Source organism: Ips typographus, linkage group LG1 (assembly GCF_016097725.1).
Source record: "Ips typographus isolate SLU linkage group LG1, UJ_Ityp_2.0, whole genome shotgun sequence".
In the NCBI taxonomy this organism is placed as follows: Eukaryota; Metazoa; Arthropoda; class Insecta; order Coleoptera; family Curculionidae; genus Ips; species Ips typographus.
In genome coordinates, this window is record NC_138422.1 from 21,867,494 (window position 1) to 21,879,541 (window position 12,048).

The 12,048-nt window shown below is 32.4% G+C and overlaps 2 protein-coding genes across 2 annotated transcripts; one reads left to right on the plus strand and one right to left on the minus strand.

Moving 5' to 3' along the window:
• The first annotated feature begins 1,977 nt into the window (after window positions 1-1,977).
• On the plus strand, window positions 1,978-3,707 carry LOC145726242 (galactoside alpha-(1,2)-fucosyltransferase 2-like). The gene is made up of 5 exons (XM_081975253.1): window positions 1,978-2,131; window positions 2,185-2,616; window positions 2,775-2,977; window positions 3,035-3,228; window positions 3,281-3,707. The coding sequence occupies exons 2-5, from the start codon at window positions 2,241-2,243 to the stop codon at window positions 3,606-3,608; spliced, it is 1,101 nt and encodes a 366-aa protein (XP_081831379.1). The 5' UTR covers window positions 1,978-2,131; window positions 2,185-2,240; the 3' UTR covers window positions 3,609-3,707.
• Window positions 3,708-10,391: 6,684 nt separating this feature from the next.
• LOC145738274 (galactoside alpha-(1,2)-fucosyltransferase 2-like) lies at window positions 10,392-12,048 on the minus strand. The gene is made up of 4 exons (XM_081993102.1): window positions 11,608-12,048; window positions 11,353-11,555; window positions 11,104-11,297; window positions 10,392-11,052 (listed from the first exon to the last, which is right to left on the minus strand). The coding sequence occupies exons 1-4, from the start codon at window positions 11,975-11,977 to the stop codon at window positions 10,719-10,721; spliced, it is 1,101 nt and encodes a 366-aa protein (XP_081849228.1). The 5' UTR covers window positions 11,978-12,048; the 3' UTR covers window positions 10,392-10,718.

A 12,048-nucleotide genomic window follows, 5' to 3' on the forward strand; every position in this document is an offset into this window, starting at 1 on the left:
TTATTTTCTATCTTTTCTCCAGTTTCTTTTGCTTCCATTTTACTCGTCTATTTGTCTTAATTTGTTTATTCACCTTTTTTTAAAAAATTTAGTTTTACTTTGTAGGATCTAAGTTTACCTATATTTACAGAGTAATATTTTTAAAGTACCTTACAATATTTTGATTCAATTTTCTAAGAAAGCAGTTTACTTTATTAACGTATTAAATATTTTTGCTAACTAAATATGCTACAAAAAATATGATACACTTTTACTCAGTTTTATTGATTGCGTTTTACTCAATTATTATTTGCAACAAATACCTTAGTTATTATTGAAACACTTCATTTAGTGAATTTGTCTCTGTCAATAAAAATATTTTTAGGCTTGGGAGTAAATAAATTCTAAAACCCTTAACCGGAAATGAAGAAACTTTTAAACCAAAAAAAAAGCTTAATTATTTATTTCCTAACATGGAACGGAATTTTCGACCATCCAAGATAAAATATCTCTCCTGGTCTTTAATTAAAACGTCGGAACTCGTTAAAACTACAAACTGACACTTCCAGGAAACATTAAAACCAGATAGAGGGTGTAGTCAAATGACACCTCACGTACGACGTTGCCCTTTTTGCCAAAATGAGATTACAACACTTTAGGGAAATACTTAAAAGTTTGTTGTTTGTTTTACGCGGCCTAGATGAGGCAAACAGATAGTAAGTTTACGAGAGAAACCTTCTCGAAGTTCTTCCCTGAAAGTGGCCGTATCATTTTACGGCCCTTAGGGAAAGCGATCTCTTCTATAGTCGAAACAACGACACAAAAGAATCTGTTTAACTAAAGTTTACTTCACTTCAATGGGATAATCCAGATATAAACTTTGGGAAATCGTTATGCAGCCGCAAATTGTTTGCTTTGGTTTCCAAAATGTATTCGATGTTCAGGGTGTTTGTTGCACTGTCGGTTACAAATTGCCTTTAATGTTTGTCCAAATCTCCAAGGGTATGTCTGCAAGACTAATGTAGTGGATATAACCTCGATTTGGAATTTAACATCCATCTGATGTTTGTATTCTATTAGTGTGCAAGTAGTGATCAATTACATACGTACAATATTATTAAACTTACATATGAAAATACCAGGGGCGGATCTAGAAACATGTGAAGGAGCTTTTGTTGATGTTGGTTCAATAAAGATATGCAGCAGAACTTACAGACTGAACTAGTTAACCAAGTTTAATTTTATTGAAAAAATTATTGAACGTTGTTATTGTTCATTTTTCGATAAGCAAACGGTTTGTTGCAAGCCAATATGAACCATAATGATATGAAATAATATACCATGACAAGTGAAAAAAAACACAAACATGATACATTTTTAATGCAAAACTGTATATTTTTTGAGTATATTTTTTTTTATTCTAAAAATACATAATAAGTTGACCTTTGGTTTAGCCGTTTTCGAATTATTGGCATTTAAAAATTGTGATTTTTTTCAAAATCAAAGTTTGGTGTCACGAATAATAATCAAAGAGACTAAACGTCATCAGTATTCGACTTAATACTTCATCTATTATGCTTAATGACGGAATTGAAAAGTGTGTAAATTACATTTAGACAGTTGCCACGTGATCGTGACAACGTAAATTTGCAACTGGCAACATATAGGACAACATATGGATCAACCCTGTATATAATTTTTTGCGGTCCGTAACAAAAACAAGATCTGATGATGATTTCTTAGAAACGAATCGTTGGAATACATTTTTATAGACACCAACTTCGATTTCGAACGAATGTCAGTCAAAAGTATTTTTATTTTTTTGTTATCATAATTGAAATGACTACAAAAATAAATAAAACTAAAATCAGAAAAAACACTTTTCCAGAGCAATGTAAATCTTAGACAGACAATATACTGATAAGATTACTAATTGCAATAAAAATAAAATTTATTAACACGTAAAGCAGAAAACACTTACCTACTTTATAAGTTTGTTTACTCTATCATAAATCAGTTTATTTAACAATCGGGTTCAAATCGGGAATTATCTGGTTCGAATATTATATCCTTATTGTATTAACTATTGCAGAGTAAGAGAGTAAGAAGTAATAATTTACAACATAAATAATAATTAGTAATAAACCATTGGGTAATTTTAGTTTAGTATTATCTTATCTTTTTCTTACTTTTGGTTTATTACAGTAGAGTGCAGTTAGTTTGGATTTCAATCTCGAACGAATTGTTATGATTACAGTAAAATGGCTGTAAAACCGTTTCTACTCTTCAATATTTTCATCTACATCGGTTTTCTTTCAATGTTGTACTATATTTTTGCCCCAAATTTTGTGGTACCCGACTCAAAGCCTGTTCAGAAGCAGACGCAGGAGGAAAATGACTCGAACCTTTTAGAAACTAGTGAACCTAAACCGGTTAGTCAAGCTTTTAGTGCCAATCAAACTGTAGCTGTAAAACCAGAACCAAAAGATATAAGTGCAGTGACCAACTATGAAGAGTTAAATGCTTTTTTGTGTTTGAAACATAGGCCACTTCCTAAAGATGTCAAAATCCCGAAAGTTCCAAAAAAATCCTGTCCTGATAAAGGAATTGTAACCATAACTCCCCTAGGAAGAACAGGTATGAATGTGTTTTAACAGTAGATAGTAACTTAATCGGTTAAAACAATAAGGATATATTACAAAAAATGTCACGTTAGTAGTCAATATAATAACACAGATATTTAGCTTTTCAGAAGAATCCCACATCACCTTAAAATATTTCTATGTGTTTTTAAGGAAATTCCTTGTGGGAGTACTCAGGAGTAATGGTAATTTCTTGGAAAACTTCACTAAAACCTTATGTAACACATTGCCTAAAATACAGTCTTGATTTGCTTTTCGACAATTTGGAGATTCCAACTTTCAACGAAATTTTCCACTGTCCTTTCAATTCCAGTTTAGTTGTGAACTCATTAGAACAGTATACTTCAAGTAATCAGGTGACCAAAACAGCTTGAACAATATTAAGTACGGAACAGTTAATTATTTTTTTTTAGAGTATAATTTTTCCACACTTTTCCCACTTGACTTCACTAGTAATACCGAGAATCAGTGAAGTCATAAAAACATGGTCCATTAAGCAGGAAATGAAAACTAAGGCTCAAGAAACATTGCTTAGTTTAAGTAAATCCAATCACACTTATGTGGCTGTACACGTTAGGAGAACAGATTACTTAAATTACTTGCAAAAGTAAGTGTTTTAATTTTTACAAGCAGTTCAATTATACTGGGTATTATAATAGGATAGGCCATCCTCTAGTATCAAACCAGTTCTACGAAAAATCCATGAAGCATTTTAGATCAAAGTACCCCAAATGTCTTTTTGTCTACATCAGTGATGATCCTACGTGGTGTTTTCAACATTTTGGCAATCTGAGCGATGTCGTGGTACCATCCTACAATTCCAGCAGTACTGCTGAAGAAGATATGGCCTTAATGGCTGCTTGCAATCATACAATTTTCGACTATGGTAGTTTTGCTGATTGGGGGGCGGTGCTTACGGGTGGAGACGTCATTTATGGCAAGTCTATTTTTGGAATAAAAATGAAAAATTGGATGAAAATCAGTTGATTAACTGAGATTTTAGGTTAATTTGGGGCCGTGAGAAAAGTGTTACGGTTATTTTCGCTAATTTTATATAACTTAATATAGTTTAAAACAATGTTTAAATCACTGCTTAATTTTGACCCATTCCTAACCTTTATTGCGTTAAGAAGAGTTTTCTGTTAGTTAAATTTTACTTAGTTTACAGAGTGGTAGAAATAAAAAAACTGTAGAACAAAAATTTTTGAAAATTTTCAAGTCAAGACGACATTTTTTAAAAAATACAAATTTTAGATTTTAATTTAGCTAGCAAATTAAAGACTAAAAAAGGAAATTATCTAACGAAACTCAATTGTATCATTCCATATCTAGGATTGAACAGATATTTTATGACTTTCTTCCATGACCATGGCTATAATGATATCCATACTAAAATTTCTTCCACTTAATTTGACTTCATTCAGAATTTTTATTTCAGTTAAAAAAGACTAACAATATGATGTTAAAGTGGCTGTAAAACCACTTATAACATTGTTCAATATTGTCATCTTCATGTTGTGTTTCTTCTATATTACTTTATATATTTTCATACCAAGCCTGAAACACTAAAATAATGTATATTGAATACCAAGATAACAACCTTAAATCCATTTAAGTTTTTAGTTTTTTTTAGTTTATACCAGAAAGATAAATGTAATGATGATAGGACAACACTTCTAAGAATCTCAATGTGGATGTAACGATTAGATTTTATGTGGGATTTTATTTTATGGAGCAATACATAAAATCTTATCATTAATCTTTTCTCAAAAATTGGGCTCTAGACATGTATAGTAGTTTTTTCCTATCTAACCGGAAAATAGAATTTTCCTGTCAAAACACACTAAATCCGGACACCCTGTACTTGGGAATTGTGTACACCCTGTACTGTAATTCTCATTCTCACTGACATAATATTATTTAGATCTGTATTATTCATCTAATATCGACAGAGATATAATACAACAAATAAAACTTAATTCTTGAAAACTGGAAAATTGGAGGTTTTACCTTACTTTTCATTTTTACTATAATGATTAATCCATCCTTTTTTACAATAAACTACCATTTATTAAAGACAATTGGTGATGACAGTAAGTAATGTAGCAGGAAAACATACAAGTATACAGGACACAGGATGGTCTAAATTAATTTTAGGACAATTAAAGTGTGGAAAGTACCTACATAAAAAATAAACTCTAAAGCGTCATACAAATTGTAGTCGAAAAGTGTCCCTTAGCGGAGCTAGCAAAAGTGATCCACAAAAAACATTTTTTAATGTCAACCATATATGTAATAACGTTTATTTTCAACCAGGTATGTAATAACGTTATTTCTTATGTGTAAACCAGGTGAAAAGATGAAAATTACCTGCTTTTACTTTCCACCCGGGTGGAAAGTGAGTACTTTCCATCCGGTTGAATGTCAATAAGTTTTTTGTCCTATCTGGGATTACTTTTTACAGTTAAGTGTCTGTGCTAACTTTTTACTAATATTTCAACTGAATGATTTATTAAAAGTTTGATAAGATTCTGATAAATGGCTGAAAATAAGGTAATATACAAACCACGGTGGAAAGTTTTATTTCTGTCTCGAGATAAAGTTAACCTCGACTTCGTCTGGTCGAAAACTACCTAATTTCTCGACACAAATCAAACACTTTCCATCTGAGTATGTAATATACTATTTTCTTCTAATCTGTTCAGATTATTTTAAAAAATTCACCAAAATCTGACAAGTTTCTTTTTATTCACAAATTAAAATAAAAAACAGTTTTTTTGTGGCACATGTTTAGGACCCTTTAGCTCTGCTAGGGGACATTGAGGTTCCAGAACCGGATGGAGTACATTTCGAATTCCTCAGACTTCTTGACAATGAGTCCGTCACATTCCCGACTTACATTTTTAATACCATTTACAATATTGGGAACATTCCAAACGAATGGATTATCATTTATAAATATACCAAAGAAAGAGGGGTCAAAACGTGTAGTGGCTACAGAACAATTAGTCTTACGGGAAATGCTAAAACTGTTCTTCAAAATCATTTATCGAAGAATTCAGAGGATCTGCGAGGAAAGAGTGCTTAATACACAATTTAGATTTATAAAGGGCATGGGTACAAGAGATGCACTTTTCTGTCTACATTATTCCAGCGCTGTAAGGATATAAACTGTGATATTTTTGACAGTTTTATAGACTACCAGAAGGCGTTCAATAGAATAAAACAGGAAAAGATTATGGACCTCTTGATGAACACAGGGATGGATGATAAAGATATAAGGATTATCCGAAACCTTCCTTCTTCTTTCCTAGTCTCCGTACGGAGGTTGACGATCCAATTGCCTATTATTGTGCGAGAAACTGTAGCTCAGAAAACTTCTATGAATGCCCGTCCGAGCCATCTGCATAGAACTTTGAGCCATGAGTTTTGTCTTTGACCGACAGACCTTTTTCCTCGCCGCCTCTCATGACGTAACCCAGATACTGTAGTTTTCTCTCCTTGATTGTGAAAAAAAAAACAATTCTATGGGGTATTCGTTCTGACCAGAAGACACGGAGCATTACCAGAAAGTTAACACGATAGAATGAAATTTGACAATTTAAGCTTCTGTCTATCCTAAATCCGCATAGAAACAATTGGAGGATATTCTATACGATTCTATACGAAAGATATTCTATACGTGGTGTCAAACTTACAATTTCTGTAGAAGACTGACTACTAGGAAAATAAAGATGCTAAGATCAAGTATTCATGAGGGCTTAGCAAATAGAAAAAATCGCCTTTTTCTCCTCGGTTTTTTCAAAAATAAGCAAATAGGTCATCCGTCATGGACTGGTATGGATGAAGAGAGTCATCTAGGCAGGATATTCCAAAGGTTCCAGAACAGTATACCTTTTTCCATGAGATAAAAGCTGCAAAAATGCAATTTTAAAATATTACGTAAGGTTAAAAATGTACCTCTTGATGGTTGTTTCCCATTTTTAGGATATAGGTCTTCGAACCAGTAAAATTAACCACTTTTTTTTTAAATGGATAAGTAATTATGTAAATTACTTTTTACGTTCTTCAATATATTTTGATAATGTTATTTAAAATGTTCAAATCTGCGAGTGCAAATCGTCCGATGAAAAGGATGTTACTACAGTGTTCTACACATACCATTAATTTATTTCCGATTTGGCATTTTCTAACTTTTAACAGAAAAATTCCACAATAATAAATTGGTGGTCATCTTCCCAGAAATACAAAAATTTTGCTTTTTAAGGCAATTTTATTTTGATTAAAATTAGTAATGAGTTACTTCCAAAGTATTTGTGCCTCTAAATACGAATTATTCATTTTCCCATGTGACATCTCAATAAACAAAATTCATACTTTGTTATACTATTAAAGTTTTTTTTCTTCATCGATTTCTATTAGGCTTTCCTATACTTTTCGTCAGGTTGTAAGCTAAGTTACTGAGTCTATGAATAAAGTTAAATTTCTGTCCGGACCCTTATAAATAACCGAGAACAAACAAAGAAACCGAGCGGAACCCTCTTCCCGAAACTTAAACAAGCCGCAAAACTTGCCGCCGATCAGGATGGGTCACACTATCACGGGAATATATTATCCCTAAAGGGAAATATGCAAAACGCGGGCCTCTAAATCAATCCCGGGAATCCCGACCGGCAAAAACTGGACCTAGTCGTAAGGGTTTCGGTTACACGAAAAAGGTTAGAATTACCGCATACAGGGGTTGGTTTAATCGTATTCATGCTGATTTAATAACACCCTAACAAGTTTTATTTGACATTACTAGCAGGCAGAATCTCATGGTTGAGCTCATTTTATGATGGTCGTGAGAGCCAAAGTGACTGGCAGCCAAACATACATAGTGTCCAGTAAACGCATGATCCAAATGGTACTGTGATCTTCTTTAGATCAAAAAATGACATTTGACGTAATTGTTATTGAGAAAAAGTGTCTTTTGATAGTCCAAGTTCAGGAAACAAAATCTATTTTGGAAAAAGCTGCTATGTCTCTAAGGTTTATGTTTTAATAAAAGAACCACGTTAATAAGTAATATAGGTTAGTTTTTAGTGTCTTGGTTCAAACATTACCCGAACTATTTATTATATTTTTTTAAACTGATGCATTGTTCCTTCTCCAAGGCTTTAGGTACGCTTGATAAATCCTGAAGCATTCATACTTTTTCGGCAAAAAATTTTTTCTTTTTACCCTGCAGTTCTGGTATGTAATTTCTAACTTAATTCGCTGAAGAATTTACAACTGGTCAAAGGCAGATGGATGTGGTTCTTTCATCAAAACATAATCCTTCATTAAAATCCATTGAAACTTTCTCTAAATCAGCTCTAATCAGCAACTTTCGATCTAAAGAATAACACAGTACCTTTTTGATCTTGTGCTTACTGGATATCCTTTACATTGGAATAAATTTGAATTCGCCTTTTATGCCTAATAACTCTCATGTTGGTGAGATTTGTACTTTTGGAATGGGATAAGTATCCATAGGAGTAAAATTACATGCGACAAGTATAATTGGAAGATAGAGGAATGATTATCTTGTCTTGGAGCGATTAATCACGGTCCTTGGGGACCCAACTTCTTGTAGTCGTCGCTACTACTCCCCAAGTTTCGGACCTTTGTCAAGTTGACGATTATATAACTGTGCTCGGATATTATCTGCAATTGGGTTAGACGGACAAAATGCCTTAGTGAAATATTGTTTGCTTTTGTCTTTTTGCCATGTGTTTTTTTTTTCATTTAGAGCGTTACCTTATTTTAACTTAAATATGCAGAAAGTGTCGCGAAAAGTGCGGAAAACATGGTTTAACAAATTTTTGAGGTTTGACTGTTGAGGTTCTGTTTCACTTTAGTTACCACTGTTATTTACCACGTCACTTTAAAACTAGTAGATTGTAAAGATAACTTTATCGACATATTCAACGGATTTCTATTCAACATTATCAGAGTTTGTATCATTTGTTGTTTATTGTTTCTTTAATAACTTGAGCAGCTAGCTTAAGGTTCTTCTCTTGATTGTGAGCTGCGTTATCAACGTCTAACAATTTTTCTAAAGTCTTTTCACAAGTAATTACAATGGGTGTCACAAATTGTCAAGAGAAATAGTAAGTAAACATCCAAGAATATGGGAAAAATATTATAATAAACATACCTCTATTTTTGGAACTCCATATTTAGAGCAGTTATTCAGTTCCTCAGGGAGTCGACTATTCTGGATGAGCTCTCTAATGTGTGAGCCACAATAGAAGAAGAATATGCCCACTCACGGTACGTAACTAACTAACTACGTCACAGGATGCGTTAAAACGATTTTTCTCCAAAATTTTTTAAACGTTTAAAATAGTGATCAAAAACAATGTTGAAATTTATGAAATCGTTAATTATTTAGTACCTGTGAATAATTAGTGCATTGCTAAATTTAATTTTATAAAAATTATTAAAACCTAACTTTCCTAACGGTGTAAATGTTTTACCTTAAGTTCATGTGTTGTGGTCATAAATTGCCATTTTCCTAAAAAAAATCAGTTTTTTGAAAAATTGTTCTGAGAAGTTTTTAAAGCGAAACATTCCAAGGCGTCATTAGGTGCAAAAAAACATTACCCACCCAAAATCTCCAACACTGCTTTGGTCTTTCTTCTTCTCTAAGAAAAACTGCGTTTTCTAGGATATTCCTGCAAAAACTACTCTGAGTGTGACAAACGGTTCAAGAAGTATTTACTCAAAACGGTATTGTTACACACTGTATCCCAAAAAAGGGATATTTAAGAGAGTATGTTTATAAGAAAATTTTCTCATGTTTTTAGTTGTACTATCTATTTTTACAATTTTGTGGTACCAATTCAGGGACACCCTGCATATGAGAATATGAAAATAAAAAAATACATTAAAATAGCGACACTTTGTATAATAACAACATTTAAAACAAAAAATTACTTTACTTTTATATTTGTTCTATTCTTGTCCTCTTGATTTTATTAAGTTTAATTTTAATTTTAATTTGCCTTTCCTTTCCTTGTTCATTCAAAGGGAATTACATTAAAAATTGTGAAATCAGACAGAATTATGATACTCTTATCTGAATGCAAAACAAACAGTTCTTTAAAGTGCAAAATGGAAGAATCAGCGTGAAGTTTCAATACAAATTTGCTTCCATTTGCATAAGGAAAATGATATTCAGGAAAACTTTTAAACTATGTGGTTAATAGAATAAACATATAAGAACTATCCAAAGTTGTTGGAAACCAACAAAAACAACACCCACAAAAAAATATAAAAAAATACATTTTTACTTGAAAAGCTTGACCTCAATGTAATTTTTTTTTTGGATTTCCCAGTATAATTGACTTTTAAGAATGTCCCTATCGAAGGTAAAAACTTGACGTGTCCGAGAGTATTTCTAGATAACGAATCAGTCAAACAAGTTTAAGTTTTAAGTGAATGGATTTGTTTTAAATAATAACATCAATTCCTTCCTTAATGCAATGATCATTAACTGGTTCTCTTGCGAAATTGCTTTTGATCCACAAAGCCATCCTCAGACGCCTGAAGTTCTCCGATTTTTCGGTGGTAAACAGTTTGTGAGAATAATTTAAATTTTTAGATTCAAAGTTTCTTATTAGAGTCTTTTATTTGAAAACTTCAGTATTGCTTCAAGCAAAATCAAATAAATTTAATGGGTCTTGCTTTTACTTCTACAATATTTAAACATTAAAACTTATTTAACTTGACAAAACAACAACAAAAATTGGAAGACTGATCGGTTTTCAGCTTATATTTAAACAACAAATAATATTCAGAATGACATTGTAAAAAAGTGGTAGCTTTGGTGTTGAACCATCTGCATAGATGGGATATGTATTATTGTGTACTGATTTAGGTCTATACACAAATTATCTTGCAAATGACCCAAAACCATTTAAGATGACAGTAACAGTAAACAGTAAACAGTTCAGAATCAATATCCCACAGTAAATGTATACTTGAGGTACCTTAAACTAGAAAAACATTTATAAAAAATGTTTATTAATCATTCACAGCCTTAATTATCTCAATGTAAATCTTAACTTTTTAGCTCAATTTTTTCCAGTTCTTCAGTGCAGATTGGTCTATTCTAGACCGGCTGAAAATCACGTCACCTCCTGCAAGCAAAGCGCCCCATTCACCAAAAGTCCCATAATCAAAAATGGTATGGTTGCAAGCAACCATAAGAGCTAGATCTTCATCAGCAGTGCTCGTAGAGTTGTAAGATGGTACAACCACGTCAGGCAGCTTTCCAAATTCTTCATAACACCAGTTAGGGTCATCACTAATAAAAACAAAAAGGCAATTACGGTATTTGGCTTTGAAATACTTCATGGCTTTCAGGAAAAAGTTTTTGGTTACTGGTTGAACTTGGAAGCGACTGAAAATTAACAAATTAAGCATTCTTGATGCTGCAGGATTTTAAACTTACTCCTGTAAAAAGTTAATATAATCAGTTCTTCTAACATGTACTCCTATGAAAATATCCTGATTAGTTTTTACGCTTTTCAAGGTCTGTTGTGCTTTATGCCTAAGCTCCCGCTTAAACACAAATTCTCTTTTGATCTTGTAAATCCTGGGTATTACTAGAGAAGATAAAAATCGGAATTGTGGCACAATGATACTCTAAAACCAAATAATTACCTTTCAAAAACATTTAACAATGTAAAAGAAAATTTACCTGAGTTGTTGAAGTGTAATTGGCCAAAGAGTTAACAGTTTGATTAAAATGGAATGGACAATGAGCTATGGTTTCCAAAGTAGGTAATTTCAAACGATCAAAAATAGGATCTAACCTGTATTTCAAGCAGTGTGGGACAAAAGCTTTCAGTCCAGTTATCCAGGATAATGCCAGAACTCCAGAGTATTCCCACATTGAGTTACCTTTTATGTTATTCCTTGATAAAGTACACTTTATTTCAAACTACTTACCAACCTAATCTTCCTCCTGGATAAACAGTGACAATTCCATTGTCACCAGGACAACGTTTTCTTTTCACTTCAGGTCTTTTTATATCAGGAAGCTTTCTTTGATGTGTACACATAAATGCGTTCAACTCTCCATAAGTTTTCATATCACTCATAGTTTTACCATCATGATAGTCTTTTTTCGATGTTTTTGAAACTTTAGGTATACTTTTTTTACCAAGATTCCAGGCATCTTCCTCCGATTTGTCTCGGACAGCTTTACGGTGCGATAGGGGGTTTTTCGATGTGAAATTATCGGGAAACAAAATGTACACCAGCGTAGACAAAAACCCTAAATAAATAATGATGTTAAACAATTGTAGCGGTCTCACCGCCATTATAAACTGATACCGATCACGTCAGACTGAGTATTAAACTGTATATCACATTTGGGTAAGGTTTATCGATT